This window comes from Spermophilus citellus (assembly GCF_964194105.1).
Source record: "Spermophilus citellus genome assembly, chromosome: 4".
Lineage (NCBI taxonomy): Eukaryota > Metazoa > Chordata > Mammalia > Rodentia > Sciuridae > Spermophilus > Spermophilus citellus.
In genome coordinates, this window is record NC_138185.1 from 116,642,040 (window position 1) to 116,667,623 (window position 25,584).

General features: G+C 36.8%; 1 protein-coding gene across 4 annotated transcripts in view; it reads left to right on the forward strand.

The window, feature by feature from the left end:
• Nucleotides 1–25,584, forward strand: part of CSNK1G1 (casein kinase 1 gamma 1) — a 158,690-nt gene that overhangs the window by 114,595 nt on the left and 18,511 nt on the right. For 3 of the 4 annotated variants that reach the window (XM_081291274.1, XM_081291273.1, XM_081291272.1), the window contains 2 exons: nucleotides 450–557; nucleotides 17,312–17,422. In XM_081291274.1, the coding sequence (XP_081147400.1) occupies nucleotides 450–557; nucleotides 17,312–17,422 (219 nt within the window). The remainder of the gene's footprint in view (nucleotides 1–449; nucleotides 558–17,311; nucleotides 17,423–25,584) is intronic. The other variant, XM_081291275.1, reaches the window with a different exon arrangement.

Sequence of the window (25,584 nt, forward strand, 5' to 3'; positions counted from 1 at the left end):
ATCCTGAAATATTTTAGAATTTAAGCCAGATTTTTTAGAGTTTTCATTGAATGATTCAGAAGCTGACACTACATATGCTGATCTGGTACCTAGCTTCTGTAGGCGTGGAACCCAGCACCATAATAAACTTTTGGATTTGCTTTTCTGGCCAAAGCTCCACAGGTCCTGAAAGTATGCTAATAGATACTACCATAGGATGTTTTTTTGTTTTGTTTTGTTTTGTTTTTTTTTTTTACTTTCAAAGGTAATCTACTCCCCAGTGAACTATTGAGGTCCAGACTACCACCTTTTGTAGATTAGCAAACTAAGAAGGCAAGATTCCTTGAAATTTCTCCTGATAGCTGAAAAGAATTAATTACTCCATGAGAATTAGAACGATGCTATGCTGTCCTTTGCAGAGACATCAAGTAGCCTTGTTTATCCCACTTGACTTTTATTTCATTTTCTAGCCTACTCCAGTAGGATCAGTTCATGTAGATTCTGGTGCATCTGCAATAACTCGAGAGAGCCACACACACAGGGATCGGCCATCACAACAGCAGCCTCTTCGGAATCAGGTATGTGTTGGTCCTTCATCGTTTCAGACATTTACTGTCTTGATACCTAATATTAAAACTCAGATTATCCAGCTTCTATGCATTAGTGTATTCTGAAGTTAAAGAAAAAGGCCTACCATTTCTCACTGGTTTGATATGATATTCTAGAACCCCCAGGATATGTGTAATTGCACTGAGACGTAGCCACATGCCTTATATGAAGAAGCATCTAGTCTGGAGAATCTGGGCCTGTCAGACTGTGTTGGCTGAAAGTGGGGAACTAACTGTGAATTAGAATCCAAAGCAATTGGCCACAGGCCCAAAGGATCTGCTCGATGGACAGGGTATACCAATAGCCCACCTTGGGTCTCATCTATAGTCCAGTCTGGAGCTCATGCCAATTCTGTTTTTTGCTTGCTGGGTATAAAATCATTTAGATTTCCAGCTGACCTGAGCATGAAGTGGAACCTCCACACTACACCTTGTCACTGTACCCAAGTTAATTCTAGAGCTGGCCAAGATCATAGATTGACCTTTGCTGAGAAGGCCTCATCATTAGTTCTCTACTATTCATTATTTGGGATACTAATGAACACTTAAAAAAAAATATTTTTTAGGTTGTAGATTGACACAAAACCTTTATTATATTTATTTATTTTTAAATGGCACTGAGGATCGAACCCAGTGCCCCACACATGCCAAGCAACCGCTCTACTACTGAGCCACAACCCCAACCCCAAAACTAATGATCTTGATCTAGATGAGGGATCTGTCTCATCCTAAAGACAGAGGAAGCAAATACAATAAATTTGACAACATTTTTTTAGAAGGACTGGGAATGTAGCTCAATGGTAAGAGTGTTTATCTATCATGTTTGAGGCCTGGGTGCATTCCCCAACCCTGACCTCACCCCCCCCCCCCAAAAAAAAAAAAGAAAAACTATAGGCAGGGCTGATTGAGAGGTAATTATGACAAAAGTATTTTTATATCATTTATATTTCTAAGATAAAAATGGAGACCCTGATAAAAAATAATAAACATCATATATGCACATAATCATCACATATCAAGATTGGCTTGTTCCCCCTCCTCCTCCCTTACATTTTTTATATTAACAGACATTTTTATAAAAAGATATGAAAACATATATCAGCTCATAAATGGATAGGTGCAAGTACATATGTTGTGAATAGCACATCGAAGAAGTACACATACATGTACGATGAGTACATTGACAGATAGAGACCACTCACCAATAGCTATGTACTCTCAGCAAAATGTATGACTTAGTGGTTTAAAAAAAAATGTGTAAAGACTGGAAAAATCCGTTAGCACATAAAAAATAGGGAGGCAAGGGCAGGGGGAATGTAGCTTTGTGGTAGAGTGTTTGCCTAGCATATGTGGTGAGGCCTGTGTTGGATCTCCAGCAACATTAAAAAAAAAAAAAAAAAAAAAAAAAAACAAGAAAGCGATATCTAACTAAGACTTAACAATTTGACTGACTTCTGATTTGACAACATAATATTGTTGACATCTACAGTTCTCTCTACCTCCTTTCTCTTAAATGCTAATAATAACCAGGGCAGGTGAGGGCACAGTTAAACTGAGACTTGTATATTGCTATTGACTTTGCAAATTGATACAATTTGTCTAAAAAGTAATTTGATAGAGTTATTATCTTCTCTGATAGAATATCTTACTTCTTAGAATCAATCATAATAAAATAACCCAAATGTAGGTTAAGTTATGTGCCTAAGACTGTTGCAGTGTCAGAGCAAAGATTCAGCTTCTCTTTATAAAAGACTGGTAATGGATCCACCTCAAATCCTTTACTGAGTAAACTAGCTTATAGTAAATAAGTATATATATATATTTACTATATAAGTATATATATATATTTACTATATAAGTAAATATAGTAAAGTGAATTGTAAGATATTTACTCAGTAGAATATAATATAGCTGCTAAAAATAGCATTTAGGAAAACTATAACAACTTGAAAATGAAATGGTTTGTATAGTGAAGAGATAAAAACATAAAACTATAACTGCCTCATGATTTCCCCTTAGGGGAAGAAAAAATTAGAAAATCAATGGGCTTGCCAAAATAGCAGAATTACTGTTGAAAGTGGTAGTACTCTGAGTAATATTTTCCCAAAATATTCTATAATGAAGTTTTATTATTTTATAGTAAAAATACATTTGTAGAGGGCTGGGGATGTGGCTCAAGCGGTAGCGCGCTCGCCTGGCATGCGTGCAGCCCGGGTTCGATCCTCAGCATCACATACCAACAAAGATGTTGTGTCCGCCGAGAAGTAAAAAATAAAAATATTAAAAATTCTCTCTCTCTCTCTCTCTCTCTCCCTCCCTCCCTCCCTCCCTCCTCTCTCACTCTCTCTTAAAAAAAATACAGTTGGAGAGAAAAATGTATGGAAACAAAATAGACAAGTAATCAGGGAAGTCATAATCAACATATATTCCTGCTCATATTTTTAGAATTTATTTGAACTAAAACATGTTTCCTTTAGCTTATCTTTTCTGTTTCAGTGAATTCATAATCATTGCTGTTGTTTTGAATTGATTTTAAAAGAATGGGGAAAAGCAGTAGTTGAAAATCTGAATTGCCGTATAGAAAGGTTTTAACACAGTAAATTTTAGGTCTACTGTTAAAGAAAGTAGAATCATCGTTGTATATAATTATTTAGGAGAATCTCATTTGTCAGTCAATAGCTTATTTTTGAAGAGTTGACTCTTGAAAGTCTTCTCTTTGGTTAGTTGGGGTTTTTTGTTTGGTTGGGTTTTTTGTTGTTGTTGTTGTTGTTTGTTTTTCCTCCCCCTTCTTTCACAATTTTTAGTTATTCCATAGCTGCTATGGAATTGGAATTCCCCACATTAGTGCAAATTTTACATCTCCCTCCCAGCAGAATTCCAAGTCCTTGCTAGGTAAAAGTCTTTCTTCACTAGGGTAAATGGATTTCTAGTGTCTGTTCAACTTTTTCATTGTCTTATGTTGTGGTTTCATTACTTCCAACTTCAGGGTCTTCTTTTTCTTTCTTTTTTTGGGAGAGAGTGTTTGTAGCCAAACATGTCCCTTTATTACTTTAAGAATTGAAAACAGTTTTTTTCTCCAGACTAATTCTTTTCAGGTTTTTAAATCAGCAACAGAAGAAAATGAAATCTTTCCTTGATAGAGATGGGCAAGATATTTACTTAAGAGACAGCTAACCTTTTCTCAGCAACTTTGACTCAGTAAATCTGAGCTGAGGACCTGTTATGTGAAAGCCTATCCTATGGATACCAAGTATGGAGTGCTTCTACTCAAAAAGCTGGCAGATAAGCCAAGTAGCCAGATAACTATATCACAAGGCAAAACAGATAAGCATTTCAAACTACATATTATTATCACCTGGGATTGAAAAAGGGAGACATTTTATATAGTTTGAACATAACAAATTGTTTCATGAAAGAAGTTGCATTTGAAATGTTCTTAGAAGAAAGAATACATGAAAAATAATAATCTAGTTTGATTTTGCTAAAATATTTGAGATAGATAAAGAATCATAGGAGACAAAGGTAAAAAAATAGGTTGGAGCCATTTGATGAGGCTCCTGGAATATTGGGCTGCAGTATTGGTACTTAATTTCAGTATAAATAGGGACTAAAGGGTTTTTTTTTTTAATTGTTGGTCGTTCAAAACATTACATAGTTCTTAATATATCATATTTCACAGTTTGATTCAAGTGGGTTATGAACTCCCATTTTTACCCCGTATACAGATTGCTGTATCACATCAGTTACACTTCCATTGATTTACATATTGCCATTCTAGTGACTGATGTATTCTGCTGTCTATCCTATTCTCTACTATCCCCCCTCCCCTCCCCTCCCCTCCCCTCCTCTCCCCTCCCCTTTTCTCTCTCTACTCCCTCTACTGTAAATCATTTCTTCCACTTGTATTATTTTTCTCTTACCCCTCCTTTCCTCTTATATGTAATTTTGTAAAACCCTGAGGATCACCTTCCATTTCCATGCGATTTCCCTTCTCACTCCCTTTCCCTCCCACCTCTCATCCCTGTTTAATGTTAATCTTCTTCTCAAGCTCTTCGTCCCTACCCTGTCCTTGGTTACTCCCCTTATATCAAAGCAGTCATTTGGCATTTGTTTTTTAAGGATTGGCTAGCTTCACTTAGCATAATCTGCTCTAATGCCATCCATTTCCCTCCAAATTCTATGATTTTGTCATTTTTTAAAGCAGAGTAATACTCCATTGTGTATAAATGCCACATTTTTTTATCCATTCATCTATTGAAGGGCATCTAGGTTGGTTCCACAATCTTGCTATCGTGAATTGTGCTGCTATGAACATCGATGTAGCAGTGTCCCTGTAGCATGCTCTTATTAGGTCTTTAGGGAATAGACCGAGAAGGGGAATAGCTGGGTCAAATGGTGGTTCCATTCCCAGCTTTCCAAGAAATCTCCATACTGCTTTCCAAATTGGCTGCACCAATTTGCAGTCCCACCAACAATGAACAAGTGTACCCTTTTCCCCACATCCTCGCCAGCACTTGTTGTTTGACTTCATAATGGCTGCAAATCTTACTGGAGTGAGATGGTATCTTAGGGTGGTTTTGATTTGCATTTCTCTGACTGCTAGCGATGGTGAGCATTTTTTCATGTACTTATTGATTGATTGTATGTCCTCCTCTGAGAAGTGTCCTTGGCCCATTTGTTGATTGGGTTATTTGTTATCTTATTGTCTAATTTTTTGAGTTCTTTGTATATTCTGGATATTAGGGCTCTATCTGAAGTGTGTGGAGTAAAGATTTGTTCCCAGGATGTAGGCTCCCTGTTTACCTCTCTTATTGTTTCTTTTACTGAGAAAAAACTTTTTAGTTTGAGTAAGTCCCATTTGTTGATTCTAGTTGTTAACTCTTACGCTATGGGTGTCCTATTGAGGAATTTGGAGCCCGACCCCACAGTATGTAGATCATAGCCAACTTTTTCTTCTATCAGACGCCGTGTCTCTGATTTAATATCAAGCTCCTTGATCCATTTTGAGTTAAGTTTTGTGCATGGCGAGAGAAAGGGATTTCCAGTTTTCCCAACACCATTTGTTGAAGATGCTATCCTTCCTCCATTGCATGCTTTTAGCCCCTTGATCAAATATAAGATAGTTGTAGTTTTGTGGATTGGTTACCGTGTCCTCTATTCTGTACCATTGGTCCACCCGCCTGTTTTGGTACCAGTACCATGCTGTTTTTGTTACTATTGCTCTGTAGTATAGTTTGAAGTCTGGTATCGCTATACCGCCTGATTCACACTTCCTGCTTAGCATTGTTTTTGCTATTCTGGGTCTTTTATTATTCCATATGAATTTCATGATTGTTTTATCTATTTCTACAAGAAATGCTGTTGGGATTTTGATTGGCATAGCATTGAACTTATAGAGAACTTTTGGTAATATCGCCATTTTGATGATGTTAGTTCTGCCTATCCATGAACAGGGTATATTTTTCCATCTTCTGAGGTCTTCTTCTATATCTCTCTTTAGGGTTCTGTAGTTTTCATTGTATAGGTCTTTCACCTCTTTTGTTAGGTTGATTCCCAAGTATTTTATTTTTTGGGGGGATATTGTGAATGGAGTAGTTGTCCTCATTTCCGTTTCAGAGGATTTGTCGCTGATATACAGGAATGCATTTGATTTATGCGTGTTGATTTTATATCCTGCCACTTTGCTGAATTCATTTATTAGCTCTAATAGTTTCTTTGTAGACCCTTTTGGGTCTGTTAGGTATAGAATCATATCATCTGCAAATAGTGATAATTTAAGTTCTTCTTTTCCTATTTTTATGCCTTTAATTTCTTTCGTCTGTCTAATTGCTCTGGCCAGTGTTTCGAGGACTATGTTGAACAGAAGTGGTGAGAGAGGGCATCCCTGTCTTGTACCAGATCTTAGAGGGAATGCCTTCAATTTTTCTCCATTCAGAATGATGCTGGCCTGTGGCTTATCATAGATTGCTTTTACAATGTTGAGGTATGATCCTGTTATCCCTAATTTTTCTAGTGTTTTGAACATAAAGGGATTCTGCATCTATCGAGATAATCATATGGTTCTTATTTTTAAGTCTATTGATGTGGTAAATAACATTTATTGATTTCCGTATATTGAACCAGCCTTGCATCCCAGGGATGAATCCTACTTGATCGTGGTGTATAATTTTTTTGATATGTTTTTGAATCCGATTCGCCAGAATTTTATTGAGGATTTTTGCATCTAGGTTCATTAGAGATATTGGTCTGTAGTTTTCTTTCTTTGAAGTGTCTCTGTCTGGTTTAGGCATCAGGGTGATGTTGGCCTCGTAGAATGTATTTGGAAGTTCTCCCTCTTTTTCTATTTCGTGAAATAGCTTGAAAAGTATTGGTGTTAGTTCCTCTTTAAAGGTTTTGTAAAACTCTGCTGTATACCCATCCGGTCCTGGGCTTTTCTTAGTTGGTAGTCTTTTGATGGTTTCTTCTATTTCCTCTATTGTTATTGGTCTGTTTAGGTTGTCTATATCTTCCTGACTCAATCTGGGCAGATCATATGACTTAAGAAATTTATCTATGCCTTCACTATCATCTATTTTATTGGAGTATAAGGATTCAAAATAATTTCTGGGGGCTAGGGATGTGGCTCAAGCAGTAGCGCGCTCGCCTTGCATGCGTGTGGCCCGGGTTCAATCCTCAGCACACATACCAACAAAGATGTTGTGTCCTCCGAGAACTAAAAAATAAATATTAAAAAATTCTCTCTCTCTCTCTCCCCCTCTCCTCTCTCACTCTCTCTTTAAAAAAAAAATAATAATAATTTCTGATTATCTTCTGTATTTCTGAAGTGTCTGTTGTGATATTGCCTTTTTCATCCCATATGCTAGTAATTTGAGTTCTCTCTCTTCTTCTCTTCGTTAGCATGGCTAAGGGTCTGTCGATTTTATTTATTTTTTCAAAGAACCAACTTTTAGTTTTGTCAATTTTTTCAATTGTTTCTTTTGTTTCGATTTCATTAATTTCAGCTCTGATTTTAATTATTTCTTGCCTTCTACTTCTTTTGCTGTTGTTTTGCTCTTCTTTTTCTAGGATTTTGAGATGAAGTATGAGATCATTTATTTGTTGGTTTGGGACTAAAGGTTTTTAACAGAGGGATGATAATGATGAAAATTTGCTGTGGAAATCTTTTGGTCAAGAAGGTGATAATATCCTGACAGCTAGAGTGGAGACCAATAAGAAGGCCATGAATTTCCTTGAAAGCCAAAGGAAACCTAGATGGGGTAAAGTAGTTAAAATAGAATTGAAAAATGTTACAGGGGTGCAATCTACCATAATTTGCAGACCACATGTATGTTAGGATTAAGAAGGATGAGTCAAAGCTTTTGCTGAAATTTTGAGCTAAGATAATTAGGAAGCAGGTGTTACTATTATTAGAGACAGGAATGTTGGGGGAGGAATTTATTTGGATTTATGTAGGTATCTTAAGGTGGTGTGTTTTTTTTAATATTTATTTTTTAGTTGTAGTTGGACACAATATCTTTATTTGTTTTTATGTGGTGCTGAGGATCGAACCCAGAGCCTTGCACGTGCTAGGCAAGCACTGTACCACTGAGCCACAACCCTAGCCCTGGTACTGGAAATTGAACCCAAGAGTATTTAACCACTGAGCCACATCCCCAGCCCTTTTTTTGTATTTTATTTGGAGACAGGGTCTCACTGAGTTGCTTATCGACCTTGCTTATGCTGAGGCTGGCTTTGAACTCACAATCCTCCTGCCTCAGCCTCCCAAACTGCTGGGATTATGGGAATGGACCACATGTATCTTGAGTTTAAAATAATAGCAGTATATTGCCCTGAAGAGGTCTAGTGTCCAAGTGCAGTGTCACTCACCTGTAATCCTTATGATTGGTGTAGGAGGGTGGTCTACAAATTCTAGACCAGCCTTGCAATTTAGTGAGACCCTGACAGAAAATAAAATGTAAAAAGGGCTGGGATGTGGCTCAGTGGTAGAGAGCCCTTGGGTTTAATCCAAAGAACACTCAGAAAAAAAAGAAGAGGTGTAGCAGACAGAAGGTCTTTCTCAAAAGAGAGCTAGAAAATATTTGGGAGTAAAGGTATAGAGATAACATTGATGATAATGCTTGAAAACTCTCCTTGTTCTAAGTAAATCTGCCCATCAGCTGTGTAGTACAGGAGTGGACCTGGAGGCTAACAGGCTTAGTTTAGTCCTATACTTAGAGGAGGAGGATAAAGAAGAGGAACTTCTAACTTAGTGTCAGCCCATCTATGCCAAGATTTTGGCCATAGGATATTTAACCTAGCTGAAGCCTTCATCTTCTCAGATGTAAGCCTTGTGAAAGTAGAGATTTTTGTTGTTAACACAAAATCATTGTCTGGGTACTTGATAAATAATTGTTTGAATGAATAATGGTGAATGAATCTATTAAACAATGAGTGTTGATGAAATCAGATGTTTGTTTGTAATATAGTTTTTTATTTAACCTTCCATGGAAAAAAATTGTGAATTTTTCTTCCTTATTTTTCATTTCCACAAAGAGCCATTCTGCTTGTGTTAGGCAGCCAAAGAAGGGCTAGATCATCTGCTCAAGGGAAGGGATGTAAGAAACAAAAATAAACAAACAACAACAACTCAGAAGTTATTTGCTGAAAAAAAAAACATACCTGCAAGCCATATAGTGCCATAACACCTGTAATCCCAGCTATTCAGGAGGTTTAGCAGGAAGATCACAAGTTCAAGGTCCATCTGGGCAATTTAGCAAGACCTCCTCTCAAAATTTTAAAGGTAGGGTGTGGCTGCCTGAGGATATAACTCAGAAGTAGACCCCTGTGGGCTCAAAAATAAAATATGAAATATTTAAAAAGTATATAAAATATAAAAATGTTCAGATAATCATATTCTTTTCCATCACAATGAGAATCTATTTGCCTCATGTTCTGGGAAAATTATGTTTTGCTGGTCTGGATTGTAGGTATATTGAATTGAATTCTCTTTGGGTTGTACATGCAATAATAGACCCCAAATGTGGTTCCCAAAGAATTGAATTTAAACTTACATATATTAGATCTGTCTTTTTAAACTTTTTTTCCCCCTCTTGGAACTCAGGGGTGCTTCACCACTGACCTACATTCACAACCCTTTCTTTTTTCTTTTTTCTTCTCTCTTTTGGCCCTAGGGATTGAACCCAGAGGCACTTAACCATTGACCCGCATCCCTACTTCTTTCTTGTAATTTATTTAGAGACACAGTCTCACTGAGTTGCTTAAGGCGTCACTGAGTTGCTTAGGGCTTTGTTAAGTTTCAGAGGTTGGCTTTGAACTCATGATCCTGCCTCAGCCTCCAAGCTGCTGGGATTACAGGTTTGCACCACCATGCCTGGCCCCAGCCCTTTCTTTTTTGAGGCAGGATATCACTAATTTGCTAAGGCAGGCCTTAAACTGGTGATCTTCCTGCCTCAACCTTCTGAGTTTCTAGAATTACAGGCATATGACACCTCACCCAGCTAAATGATTTTAATACTAAATGATTACAAACAAATTTTAAATATTAATTTTGTCTAGGGAAATATAATTAAATCTTGAGTTTAGATAAAGTAAATATTTCTAAAAGCTAGATCCATTCGAAAAGATCCCAGTGGGTTAATCTTTTCTATCATTTTACCCTTGGTATTTCTCCATTCTCAGTTCCAAATATGGTAAGTCCATGGTTCTGATTTCTCTCTGTAAAACTCTGCATTACTATTCAGCAGGAAAAGGATGAAAACTTTAATAGTTCTGCCTGTTTCCACCTGCTAAAACTTCCTTGGATTCTCTGATTTAATTCAGTGAGGGAATAAGTCCTACAGGTATCCACAGATCTGATATTAGTAGGCAATATATTATACTTCAAAGGTTTTATTTAGTATGCTTGTTAACATACTAATATAGAATATTGCACTGACTAAGATATGCCTGCAGCAGTGCTCATTCTGCTCTTGAAGAACTTTAAATCCCAAGCTTGTGACAATACTTACTCATATAAATTCTACACAAACATACAATATGATGGTTTAGCAACTTTGATACTGTTTCTCTTTTATTCCATTGGCCCCAATTATTTAATAGGTTTTTGGTGGGCATCTGAGGCAGAAGAGCTACTTAGCCTAGAAGGTTAGAGAGAATAGATCCTTTTTGAGATTACAAAGAGTCATACTGGCCTTCAAGAGCTATTAAACTAACAGATATGGTATCCTACTACTTACACTAAATCTCAAAATGGCAGTTATTCTTATGTTCTTGAATATGCAGCATATATTTAAGGGAGTTTATTCTCTGCAAACTCTCCAGTGTGACGAGGAAGGAAAATATGACTTAAGATCGACAAAACTGATCTCTCATTCCTTCCAGAAGAACCATATTTAAACTAACTCAGTACCACCTTACACTTAAAAGTAAGCAACAAAATTTAAGAGTCAAATCATATTGAATTCTGAAAAAAATGGTCTTCCAGTAAGAGTAGTTCAGATGTATTTATTTGTGTCTAGATTCCAAGGGAATGGTTTAAGGAATGTATAGGCTTTAGAAAATATTGTGGTTTAGTGCTGTCATGCTTACTGAATAAAGCTTGTTAGGTGCATAACATTTCCAAAAGAAAGATTAGGCCAGACTGCTAAGTAGCCAAAGTAATTAGAGGTCTTCATAAAAGGAGTATCTTTCTTGGTAGGTGTCCAGTAAAACACCAGAAGATGATTAATTCTCCATTCTTTCTTTTTCTTGTGGTGTTGGGGATTGAACCCAGGGCCTTGTGCATGCTAGGCAAGCACTTCAGCAACTGAGCTGTATCCCCAGCCCTCCCTTCTTTTTAGAGAGTACTTTTTATTTTCCCTCTGTACTAGATATTGAATCAGTGGCCACTACCACTGAGCTGCATTCCCAGCATCTTTTTTTTTTTTTTTTTTAAATTTTGAAATAGGATCTTACTGTTACTTAAGCTGGCCTCTAACTTGCAGTTCTTTTGCCTCACCCCCGCAAGCTAGGAATAGAGGTGTTTGCCACTGCCCTTTGCTTTAATGGAGTACTTTTTAGTTTTCACTGAGGCTCAGGATTTGCTAATCAAGGCATATTAGTTCACTCAGAGATCACTTGCCTCCTCTAACTGGTGTGTAGTTAGTTACCTGACATGCTGCAGGAGCACAGGTGTAGGGGTTGCATGCACAACCTGACTACTCTGCAGCACAGAGCTCAGTGCAGGATTGGGCCACTCCTCATTCTGGGGCTTTAACTCTTAGGGAAGCACTGAAACAAACAAGTGCAAACCCGAAAAACCATTTCTTCTGTCCTGTCACCTAGTCACTACTGCTTAACTCTGCTTTTAATTCTCTACTTCATCTTGAAGAATTTTTTCTGCTGCCCACATTCTCCAATATTTTGTGTTTCAGCAGAAACCCTATTTTCTGAGCCATCTCCTTGTAAGATGAGACTTGGTGGTCCTGGAGTAATTCCATTAAAGGGATTGTTTTGTGCCATCCATGGAGGAGTGTTTTATACCATTTTTTAATTTACTCACTTTTTAGAGTTGGGAGTCTGATATATTCACAGACTTCTTAGTAGCTGGGAATGCTGGCATGTGCCTAGGTACCCAGCTCAAGTTGCAAACTTCTAGAATGCTTCATGTGATTTTTTTTTTCTAAGAGTTTTACAGAATCTATACTTCTAATTTTCCATGGTCATATATAATATTGATCCTTGATGTAATCTTCCAGGTTGTTTGTGTTGTCAGTGATTTTTAAAATCTCTCTCATAGGGCTGGGGATGTGGCTCAAGCGGTAGCGCGCTCGCCTGGTGTGCGTGCGGCCCGGGTTCGATCCTCAGCACCACATACCCACAAAGATGTTGTGTCCGCCGAGAACTAAAAAGAAATAAATATAAAAAAAAATATCTCTCATATTTGATCAAGTTTGTATGTAGAATACAAGAAGTCGTTGTTGGCACAAATGATGGAATTGCCTGGAGTAACCCTTGTTTGGCACAAGGAAATTGGTTCTATTACATTACCTTAATAGAAGGAAGTTTTTAGCTTTGTTGAAATATACATTTCAATAACCTTTCTTGTTGACCCTTTTTTATTGTTTTTGTTCTACACTTGTTAAGGTCTTGTTTTTAATTTTCATTTTTTTCAGTTCTGTGGGTTTAACCCAGGGGCAATTGACCACTGCTGCATTCCCAGGTCTTTTTTTTTTTTTTTAATTTTTCAAAAATTTTTTTAGGGCTGGGGATGTGGCTCAAGCGGTAGCGCGCTAGCCTGGTATGCGGGCGGCCCGGGTTCGATCCTCAGCACCACATACCAACAAAGATGTTGTGTCCGCCGAGAACTAAAAAATAAATATTAAAAAGTTCTCTCTCTCTCTCTCTCTCTCTCTCTCTCTCTCTCTCTCTCCCTCCCCTCTCTCACTCTCTGTAAAAAAAAAAAAATTTTTTTTTACTTATAGGTGGACCCAATACCTTTATTTTATTTATTTATATGTGGTGCTAAGGCTTGAACCCAATGCCTCACATGTGCTAGGTAGGCACTCTACTGCTGAGCCACAACCCTAGTCCCCCCAGATCTTCTTTGTTTGTTTTTGGTGAGACAAATTGCTGAGAGTCTTTCTAAGTTGCTGAAGTTTACCTCAAATTGTGATCTTCCTCTCTCAGCATCCCTAGCTCTTTTTATTTTTTGAGACAACTTGCTGAGACTGACTCAACCTTGCCATTGTCTTGCCTCAGTTTACCAAGTAGTGGGGATTATAGGCATGCACCACTCTCCCTGGCTTGTCAAGGTCTTCTATACCCCACCCCAAATTTCTTAAAATGCTTGCCCCATACTTTCTGCCTTTTACTTATGCACTAAGAAGAGAAAGAAAGAAAAATTATTTTTCTTCAAAGTGTGATAAAATAAAATATGGTCTAGTATATTCTTTGTTAATCTTTTGGTACTATTCAGTCTCTATTTTTCTCATAGTTGAAGACAGTTAATAAAGCTAATAAGACTGACATGAGAGGCCAAAATGTTTTTTGTAGATGGCAACTTTTAAAAAATTTTGGAGCCATAAAATGAAATGGGTAAAGTTCTTTGTTAATGTAATCAATTAATCAATTTTTCAAAATTAACTTTATATGAAGAATAGGATTTGGTAATTTATTTGCCTCAAGAGCAAGATGTTTGTCTTCTGTCAGAACAGTAGCTTTATTTCCAATAGAAATTTGAAATAATTTTCAAGCCACAGATAGGGGTGATAGCTGAGACGTTTTCAGACAGTGTTTCCCACCCTGTTGTTAGTGTCAGTTAATCCCTGCCAAATGGACCGCAAGGATAGTCTCCATCACCTCTTTTGCTCTAGGCACAGGTGGTGGTTTTCACCTGTTCACCAGTCTTATATATTTTTTCCTAGGTGCTTTTTGTTAGTTTTGCCTGTGATACATTCTATGTTGGATTGCAGCTTTCTTTTTTCCACATTACTTACTGCATAGTACACCAAGCATTTTTACACAGGTAATGCAATCACAAATGAAGATTTTAAAGTGTTTCCCCAGGGAGGGGAGGTACCACTTCTTGAGATTCCTGCTTCTGCCTTTGGGGACTTAAAACTCTCCATGTGGACCTCTGCCTTTCAAGTAATGCAGAGAAATTGATCTTGCTGAATGACTCCTCTACCCGTGAGCCTCTTGATTACCGTTTAGATAGGGGTGTGTGGTGTGTGTGAGAGAGATTTAAGAATGAAGTGGTTACATGTTGATCTCCACTGGCTTGCTTGTCTAACAAGCTACTGTGCTGATCATGCCTAATTATAGATCCTGTGTACAGTGTTGCCTAGAGTACTTTGCAGAGGAAGTTAGTTACACTAGCAGAAAATGTAGTTGTCAGCATCCTTGGTTTCATCTGACTTCTATGCATTCAGCTACTTTGTAAAACTGATGAACAGCCCATTTTACTACATTGGTCTTTAGGTACCAGTCTCACCCTTTAAATTCCAGAAGTGAATTGCCCTAAAGCTTAGCATTTTAATGAAAAGTATTTTCCAAAGCCATAAAACATCCACTAAATTCAACTCTATCACTTGGTGATATTGCTTTCAGTGGACATAAAAGGCACTGGAGGGCTGTGGTATGAGTCATGTCTTTGCTTGGTTACAGTGGAAGTATTTATGAAGGAATCAGGAATGTTAATTTTTTTCTGTCTTTAAAAGGTAAATGCATATTGCTTTGAGAATGGAGGTAGAATGTGACTCTTAGTCTTTGAAAAATGTCTTGCTATTTCATTTAAACAAAAATCTTAAATCTTCCAAGAAATTATTTAGCCAGAATTAATATGAACTAGTACATAGTCCTGTGAATCAGACAGTATTATAAAACCAGAGTTCTGATACATATTTAAATAAAAATAGAAATAATAAGTGATTAGCTCTCAGGGCTTTCTTAACCTTAAAAGCATATGATGTCTGTGGGTATGACTCAGTGGTAGAGTACCTGCTTAGCTTGCACCAGGCCCTGAGTTCATTCCCCACCACACACACAAACACACACACTCACAGAATGTGTATGAGTGTACATTCTCAGCAGTTTTTAATATTATCTACCCTTAAAAATATGCAAAAAACAGAGTATAATCATGAGAAGGTAGTAATTAAATTGAATATATATATCATAAAACTCAAAACAATACTAAGTGACTTGTATGGCTTTTTTTGATCATTTTAAAAGAATTGGAGAACTGACAGCATTGTGAAATAGTGTAGAAGCTTAAATATTCTACTTAAATATTACACACAAAAAAGTCCCAGAGAATCTAATAGATATTAGTTATAGATATTACTTCTAATATTAAAAAGAATGGGTGTGTTCTTGGATCTTTAGTGGTAGTCAGAATAAATTAAGTGCTATAAGAATATAGACACCATCAGTAAATTTATATAATAGTATGATTATGTCATATACACCATCTTATTTTGGAAGATAAATACCTGAATGTCTTTTGGCAGAAAAAATGAAGGTAAGATGGTCATGTTGGCCTACACCTGTAATTGCAGCTACTCAAGAGGCTCCGGCAGGAGGATCACAAGTTCCAGCCTAGCCTGGGCAATTTGGCAAGACCCTGCCTCAAAATTTTTAAAAAAGGGGAGTTAAGTGTAGGGGGGATGTAGCGTAGTGTTCAAATGCCTCTGACTTCCAATCCCATTACTACAAAGAAAGAAAGAAGAAAAAAGAATGGGAGAGTGACATTTAGGGTATTTTTTATTCTCTCTAATAAGAGAATAGCAGTATAAAACCAAACTCCTCTTCTGTAAGATTATATAGCAAGCAAATTAATAACAGCCACCATCTTAAGGCTATCTGCTCATTCTCCAAGGAATATCAGAGAAAACATGACTAGGATCCTCTGTAGTGCTACTACCCATGTTACTTCATTTTCATTAATAATGATGAGTAAGTTGTAGCTGCGTTATGGGAAATGCCTTTTAATTGACTTATGGATGAGCTTTAAGCAACTCTCCTCAGTGAAGTCCTGCAGCAGAATCGCGAATAAAAAGCCTCAAATCATTGCTTTCTTACTCTTCCTTTTCTTTAGAATATATTATAGTTACAACATTTTTAAGATTTATAGGATCCTTACTGGTTTTCATACAGAGCAGCAGTATCATATCCCAGCCCCTGCTGTTGTTTATATCAGCAGCAATTAAAATTTGATTTATTAATCCCTCTTTGCTGCCTCTCCAACTACTCATTTTTCATTTTTGTAGAGCCTTAGGATTGTTACAGCTGAGCATGATGATGTTAACACCTCCTCAGCCATCTGGCACAGGGGAAGAGGCACCTAAACAGATTCTTCAGAACAAAAGTCACATATGAGCAAGATCAGAATAGTATGAAATCTAAAAAACAGGTAAAGAAGGAATGAAGAGAGCCTGAATGACAGCAAAGGTGAAAGCAGAATCCAAAGAGGTTTTTAACTGGAGGCCTTCCTTTTGCAGAGAAAAGATCTGCCTTTTGCTTTCTAGGAGAAAATAATTCATAGTTTTCATGTAAACTTTTTCTAATTTCAAACTAGAGGCTGTTAACTAGAGGAACCAGAAAACAATCAAGACTTTTTATCTCCCCATCATTTATTCTTGACATATGAATCTGTTTTTGAAAAGATAATTTGTTCATTCTTTTAGATAAGAAAGCATATTCCTGCCACTGCTCCTTTTATCTTAGTAGAAAGTCTCATGGAGGTTAATGTTGAGAGTAGTAGATTCCGTATTTAAGGGAAAGGCATATTATTCTTGATTCCTAATCCAGGGATTTTCTTTATTTACTACTATCTGTTCAGATCTTTAATCAGTGAAATGATTTGTAAATATGAGTCTTCCTTTGTTCAACAATCTTAAAATTCTGAATTTGGTCTGCTCAGTGGCTACTGAAATTTTACTATGTGGAAGCGAAAAGGTGATTCCAGCTTTGAATGTTCCCCTTTGCCTCCTGCTTTTGGTCATTACTGGTTTTTGTGTGTCTGGATGAGGATGGTGTGCTATAGTCTCGTGTATTGTCTCATCAGGCTGAGATGAATGTAACCATGCTAACTTTTTCTTAGTGCTTTGCAGCAGTGGTTAGTTTAAAATCCAAACCAAAAACAAAACCTTCAGGGGCACTAATGTACTTGATTTTGTTTATGCTTGCTGTTGCTTCACCTTTCCTTCCATATCTTGCTGACATGCTTCCTAATGCCTGAGCAGACTGCATCGTCAGAGCGCCGAGGAGAGTGGGAAATCCAGCCCAGCCGGCAGACCAATACCTCATACCTGACGTCTCACTTGGCTGCAGACCGCCATGGGGGATCAGTGCAGGTACTTAACTGCCTTTATTGCCTTTCCTGGCATTCCCAGCTTGGCTGGTAGAATGTTGGCTTGCCTCTGAAACTTGGGTTCCTTTAAAATGGACACTTAAGAGCAAGTGTGAGCTGCTTCTATAGTTAACTTAATATCTGGGTGCTGTTTTTTGTCTGGATGATGTTTTGAATTAAGAGTCACTTGTTGAGATAATTGCTTCTTGTTGTTATTGACTAAGAAATATCTATTTTATTTCTGATACTGAGATAACCTAGTCCGACAACCTGATCCATTCATGATAAACTATAGAAATAACATCAAAATAGTATTGTGTTCATGTCAAGTCTGTGAACTGTAAAGACCTGACATATAACATAAGTACTCTTTGGATAGAGGACCAAAGGACTGCAGGTGTAGCTCATTCCATGATGATATGTGCTTTAGCACATGATAAGCTGAGAATGCTGATTGGCATAAGTCACTTGGTTTGGAGTGGGTACCCAGGATGTTGGATTTTTCCCCTTTTCTCCCTGATATATGTGTGGTCTTAGAAAATTACTTTTGATTTCTTTTTGGCTAGGTTGAGAGTCTTTTCCCCATTTGATACCAAGAACATCTTGCATCTTTTAGCTTTTTATGTACTATTTTTTTTAAAAATCTTAATCTGAATATTTTTCGCATACTGGTAAGTGACATTACCAGTGAAGGTACACAGTGAACCCTTTGCATACAGAAGTGCATCTGGATAGTCTTGATCTTCTAGATATGCTTTTACAAAGAGTGATTCATTGAAAGATCTTCTTTTTCACAGAAGGCTAGGAGACACCTTTGGCCCTGTAAAGACCTTATGTGGGCATTGAGGGAAAGAAGTCCTAGGAATTTCTATGTAAAATTGATTGAGCACATAGTTCTTATTTCCTTTCACCCTCTCCTGAAACAATGGTAAAGTAATTTTTTTTAAAGGCATAAGTCCATATAAAGATGGAAGAACACAGAAGAGAAGGCAACAACATATTGGAAGTTGCAAAGCAGATGAGCAATTTTTAAATGATTTATGAATCCCAAGAAAATTGAATCCTGGAGGTCAGTTAGAAGTGCTAGGGACTGAATTAGAGAGGGTTTGGTTACATGTGTTTGTGATTATGTCAGGGTGTTGTATCATAACTAAAAAGAATAAAATTTTAAAAATAAAAATAAATGAAGAAAATTGAATTCTCAGCCAGTAAAGGAAAGTGCTGAAAATTAGCCTGTTGACACTGGGAAATTCCCTAAAGACTCAGGAATTGACTGTCTGTAGTGGATGGGGGGTAGAGATGTTGTACTATAGTTAGAAAAATTGGTCGAAAGTTGTTTAAGGGGTCTGGGGTTGTGGCTCAGTGGTAGAGCAGTTGTCTAGCATGTGTGAGGCACTGGGTTTGATTTTCTGCATCACATATAAATAAGTAAATAAAATAAAGGTCCATGAACAACTAACAAAAACATTTTTTAAAAAAATTTGTTTAAGAACTCATGTATCCCTAGATGCTCTTCTCTCTCCAGCAAAAATTAAAGATTTAGGGGCTGGAGTGGTGGCTCAGTGGTAGAGCACTTGCCTAGCACGTGGGAGGCATGGGTTCGATTCTCAGCACTGCATATAAATAAATAAAATAAAGGTCCATTTACAACTTAAAAAAATTAAAAAATAAATCAAGGATTTATTCTTTAGAAAAAGCAAAAGAGAAGGTCTCTGGACTAAGGGATACAAGATACCTTTGAAGACAAGGTACTGTACTGAGAAGAGGGAGATTAAATGAATGTATATACTTCCTGCCTGCCTTCCTTTTAATGCTTCAGAAAGCTGGTATTCAGGTTTGTATCTTCCAGGCAAAATATTTTTTTAGAATTTTGTCATTTACTTATTGATTTTACATTTTGTGATGCTGTGGATCAAAAACCCAGGGTTTCCTGCATGCTAGGAAAGCCCTCTGTCACTGAGCTGTACCCCTAGCTCCAGCAAGGGATTGAAAGAATGTGCTCTAAAAACTAACCAACCCTAAAGAAAAATCTAAGGACACTGACAGCAAGGTTTCCTCACTGAAATGGCCAACTAGATCATCCGATAGTACAATTCATATATGTCAAGTCTAGCTATGTTCTCACAGTTCCAATTAGTGTGCAGCTCTCCACTTTTAAAATGATAGATAATCAAGAGTTATCAGACTTCCAAAGAAAGCCTTTAATAAGAAAGAGATTAAAGCAAACAACAGCAGCATTGTTATATATATATATATATATATATATATATATATATATATATATATATGGAAAAAGAGAGCTCTTAGTAATAAAAAAATATATAACAAAAATTTAAAACACATTAAATTGTAATATAAAGTTGAAGAAGTCTCTGAGAAGGTAGAACAGAGAAAGAGAGATGAAAAATAGGAGAAAAAAAGTAGATAAAGATTCGAGGAGAACCTAGGACATATAGTTTAAGTTTAGAAATTTCAGAAAGAGAACAGAGAAAGTGAAGGGAGGAAATCGTTAACAAAATAATCCCTAGAAGTAGTAAAGATTAATTGAACAACAGCAGGGGAGGTAGAGAGGGAAGATGGGAGGGGAGGGGAGGGGAGGGGGGATAGTAGGGGATAGGAAAGGTAGCAGAATACAACAGTCACTAATATGGCATTATGTAAAAATGTGAATATGTAACAGATGTGATTCTGCAATCTGTATTTGGGGTGAAAATGGGAGTTCAAAACACAATTTGAGTCAAATGTATGAAAGATGATATATCATGAGCTATGTAATGCTTTAAATAATCAATAAAAAAAAAAAAGATTGATTTTCAGGTCAAAAGGACCCACTGAGAACACAGCATAATAGATAATAGAACCACACAAGGTATATCATTGTGAAATTTCAGAACACTGAAAATAAAGAGAAGATCCTTCAGGCTTCCAGAGAGAGAAAAATCATATGCAAAGGAAAGATCAGAAATTACTATAGCTTTGAATCTCTGAACAGCAATACTAGAAGCTACAAGGCAGTGAATGATGCCAACAAAAATCTGAGGGAAAATTATTTCCAACCTAGAAATTCTATACTCAACTAAACTGTCAGTCTGGTGCATAAAGATGTTTGTGGGTATTTTGTTGTTTTGTTTTTTAATGTTTATTTTTTTTAAGTTATAGATGGACACAATATCTTTATTTTTTTATTTTTTTATGTGGTGCTGAAGATCGAACCCAGTGCCTCACACATGCTAGGCAAAGCACTCTGCCACTGAGCTGCAACCCCAGCCCTGTTTGTTTTTTATTTTTTCTCTTTTGGTACTGGGAACTTAACTCAGTGGCTCTTTACCACTGGGCTACATTCCTAGATCTTTTTATTTTTTATTTTGAGACAGGATCTCATTAAATTGCTTAGGACCTTACTGAGTTGCTGGAGCTGGCTTTGAATTTGTAATCCTCCTGTCATAGCCTTCTAAGTCACTGAAATTTAGCGTGTACCACCATTTCCCCTCATGAAGATCTTTTAAAACATCTGTGCTATCAAACATTTTACTTCTCATTAATCTTTTCATGTGAAGCTACAAGAGGATGTACAAAGGGAATTCCTAATGTAATGGTAAAGTTAAGAGATCCTGCGGGGACAACTGTATGCCAGTAGAAGTTGTCAGGAGGCTTTGAGAACAGTTTTCACTAAAAATGGTGAAAATGGCTAGGATACTGGTATGTCATAATATCATGAAAGAAGCTATTTAAAATGAATAAAAGGGAGCTGGGGGTGTACTTCAGTGATAGAGCATTTGTGTAGCATGTGCAAGGCCCTGGGTTTGATCCCCAGCACTACAATCAATAAGAGTTTGGGTAAAATTCGTGATTAGCAATTAATATATAAAAAAGCTAAGTAAAAATGAATTTTAAAATATATATATGTATATATATATTTTAGTTGTAGTTGGACACAATACCTTTATTTTACTTATTTATTTTTATGTGGTGCTGAGGATCGAACCCAGGGCCTCGCACATGCTAGGTGATCACTCTACCGCTGAACTACAACCCCAGCCCCTTAAAAATATTTTTTAATTTTAAAAAAGAAGTGCACAAAAGAAAAGATAACCATGATGTATTCCATAGTTCAGTTGTAAATAGATTTTAATAGTCATAATGTAAACACTTAGGAATTATCTTGTCAAAATAAACTATATTGGGATAATAAAATGATGGAAAAGGTATGCTTGTGAATGTAATGCTTAAAAATGAAAAATCAAAATGTATGTTATTTGAAGATACATAATTAAGAAAGACATCAACTGGGGCTGGGGATGTGGCTCAAGCAGTAGCGTGCTCACCTGGCATGCGCGGGGAGCTGGGTTCAATCCTCAGCACCACATAAAAATAAAATAAAGATATGTGTCCACCTAAAACTAAAAAATAAATATGAAAGAAAAAGAAAGACATCAACTATAAGGAAGGGGATGGTAGTGTGGGGGAAAGAGACTACTATTTTTCCCAATAGTCTTCCTATACTGATAAAACTAATAAAAATAAAACATAATTAGAGAGAGAGAGAGAAAGTGTGTGTGTGTGTGTGTGTGTGTGTGTGTGTGTGTGTGTGTGTGTGATATCTACCCTTTGGAGCTGGTGAATCCAGTTTCAGATAAATATCCCTCAGAAATGTACAAATTCTTAAAGATTTATGTTCTGGAATAGAACTGTCCAAATAAAATGAATCATATCTGTAATTTTAAATTTTATAGTAGCCACATTAAAAAAGGAACAGGTGGGGGCTGGAGTTGTGGCTCAGCAGTAGAGCGCCCACCTCGCACTTGTGAGACCCTGGGTTCAATCCTCAGTACCACATAAAAATAAATAAACAAAATAAAGATATTGTGCCCATGTATAACTAAAAAAAGGAACAGGTGGGGCTGGGATTGTGGCTCAGCGGTAGAGCGCTCGCCTAGCATGGGCGGGGCCCGGGTTCAATTCTCAGCACCACATTAAAAAAAAAAAGGCATTGTGTTGTGTCCGTCTACAAAAAAGATTCTCTCTCTCTCAAAAAAAAAAAAGGTGAAACTGATTGTAGTAATATCTACATGTAGTCAATAAGAAATACTAAGGAGATGTTTTATTTATTTATTTTTTTAAATGGAGTCTTTGAGGTCTAGTGTGTATTTTACTCTTATAGGAATCTCAGTTTGTATTAGCCTGATTTTAGGGAACCACATGTGGCTAGTAGCTAATATATTGAACATAGCAGTTCTAGAATCTTTATTGCCAGCTTCTTTGTAATATCAGAATATTAAAGGCAGCTGACTGTTCATCAGGTCAGCATTAACTAAACAATTACTTTTATGCAGTTGAAAGAGATCTTTGGGTATTGTGGGAAATCAGGTGAGTATGCATGTACTAATGTATACAAAGAAAAGAAACAATATAGAGTAGGGATAAGCATACAGCCATTGCTGGCCATTAGTGGTACACACCTGTAATATCAGTCTGGAGACAAAGCAGAAAGGACTACAAGTTTGAGACCAGCCTGGGCAACTTAGTGAGACCCTATCTCAAATTAAACAGAACAGGGAATGTAGCCCAGTGATAGAGAGCTTGCCTAGCCTGTGCAAATCCTTTAGTTCAAAAAAGGTTGGGGGGAGTGGTGGAAATCACCTCATAGGCATATGCAGACAGTAAAATCTGTCAGAGGTGTGTCCTAGAACACAGGGGTTCTCATTTAGACAATGTTTGTACTCTCCATTTGGGAGATATCTTTTGATTAAAATTTGAGCCCAATTAGAGTATCTCTGGCAGCACTTTTGAAAAATGCATATTTTATCTTCCTGTAAACTAAGTTCTGCCAGCTTCCTTAGCCTTTGGATAGAGGACAGCCATTTGCACCATCTACCTAATATTGTACAAAGTTCTGCTGTTCCTCATTATATCTTGATTCTTTGGGCTTATACCACTTGTAGCTCTGGCATTTGTAAATGCATAAAAGGCTCTGCTTTTTCAAATCAAATCAGCAATACCTTTCTAACACAACAGATGTCCAGATATTTCTAAGTTGTCTCACTTTCTAGGGGTAATGTCGTAAAACATGCTTAGCCTGATGGAAAGCCTGCAAGACACCCTTAACCTGGGAATAAGTGCAGAATCCCAAGATTAGAAGAGTTTGTTCTGATAAAGCACATGGACACTCCTGTTTCAACCTATTTAATGGGCATACCCACTGGTTCTTATCCTAACAGTATTTCCATAGATCTTCTCAGTGAAGACGAGATGTTAAGAAGACAATGTATTTTTTCTCTTATCAAAAAATTAAAGGGAAAAAAAATAAAGGGGGGCTTGGGATATAGCTCAACTGGGTTTGATCCTCTAACACCATATTTTTAAAAAAACTAAGTTGTGTTCATGTACAATTAAAAATATATAAAACAATTAAGGTTGCTGGGTGTGGTGACCCACACCTATAATCTCAGCAACTTAGTGAGGCCCTAAACAACTCAGCAAGACACTATCTCTAATAAAAAAAATTTTTAAAGAGAGAGAGAGATAGAGAGAGAATTTTAATATTTTATTTTTCTTAGTTTTCGGCAGACACAACATCTTTGTTTGTATGTGGTGATGAGGATCGAACCCGGGCCGCACGCATGCCAGGCGAGCGCGCTACCGCTTGAGCCACATCCCCAGCCCAATCTAATAAAATATTAAAAAGGGCTGAGAATGTGGCTCAGTGGTTAAGTGCCCCTAGGTTCAATCCCTGGTACCAAAAATAAAAAAGTTGTTTAAAATATATAGGAACTTAGTGAGGCCCTAGGCAATTTAGGGAGAGCTGTGTCAGAAGAAAAAGGAGCTGAGGATGTGACTCGGTAATTAAGCACCCCTGAGTTCAATCCCTACCAATAAACAAAGAAACAAATAAATAAAATGTATTTTTATATGTGTGTGTATACATATATGTGTATATATTTAATACATATAGCATTTGGATAGAGGACAGACATTTGTACCATTTACCTACTTTACCTTTACTTATTTGTACCACATACCACACACATGAAATTTCTTGAAATCTCTCTCTTTTTTTTTTTTTTTTTTTTTTTTTTTAAGAGAGAGTGAGAGAGGGGGGAGAGAGAGAGTGAGAGAGAGAATTTTTTTAATATTTATTTTTTAGTTCTGGGCGGACACAACATCTTTGTTGGTATGTGGTGCTGAGGATCGAACCCGGGCCGCACGCATGCCAGGCCAACGCGCTACCGCTTGAGCCACATCCCCAGCCCTCTTGAAATCTCTTAAGATCAAGAACAAGGGCTTGTGTATACGGGGTAAAAATGGGAGTTCATAACCCACTTGAATCAAATGTATGAAATATGATATGTCAAGAGCTTTGTAATGTTTTGAACAACCAATAATAAATAAATTAATTAATTAAAAAAAAAAGAACAAGGGCTTGCAACTTAAGACTGACACATCAGCTGAAGTACTGTTTATTTTGGTATACAACTCTGATTTTTCCTCACAGTGATATTTTGAAAAATGGGACTAATAACTCAAATTTTTGGGAATCCTTCAAGGAATATTATCAATATCAAGGAGTATTACCAATATTAAGAAGTAAAAGTCATCTGGGTGTGGTGGTACCAGCCTTTAGTCCCAAAGAGTCAGGAAGCTGAAGCAGAATGATTGCAAATTCAAGGCCAGCCTCAGCAATTTAGTGAGGCTCTAAGTAACATAGAGAGACCCTGTCTCAAAATAAAAAATAAAGGGGGCTAGGGACTTAGCTCGCTGTTAAAGCACCCCTGGGTTCATTCCCCAGTACAAAAAAAAAAAAAAAAAGAAAAAAGAAAAAGAAGTAGTAGTAGTAGTAGTGAAAGTCAAAAATAATACTTTGGGGGCTGGGGCTGTAGTTCAGTGGTTCAGTGGTAGAGCACTTTCCTCACATGTGTGAGGCCCTGGGTTCAATCCTTAGAACCAAGTAAAAATAAATAAATGAATAAATAAAGATATTGTGTCCATTTAACAAACCAAAAAAAATTTTAAAATAATACTTCATATTAGTCTTTCTCATGGGTAATCCTATAAAATATTACTTTAATTTTGTGTAATATAGCCAGATGAATGTGTAATTAATATTAATAGTGATTATAAAAAAATTATGTAATATTCCAGGTATGCAAGTAAATCATTTTTTAATGA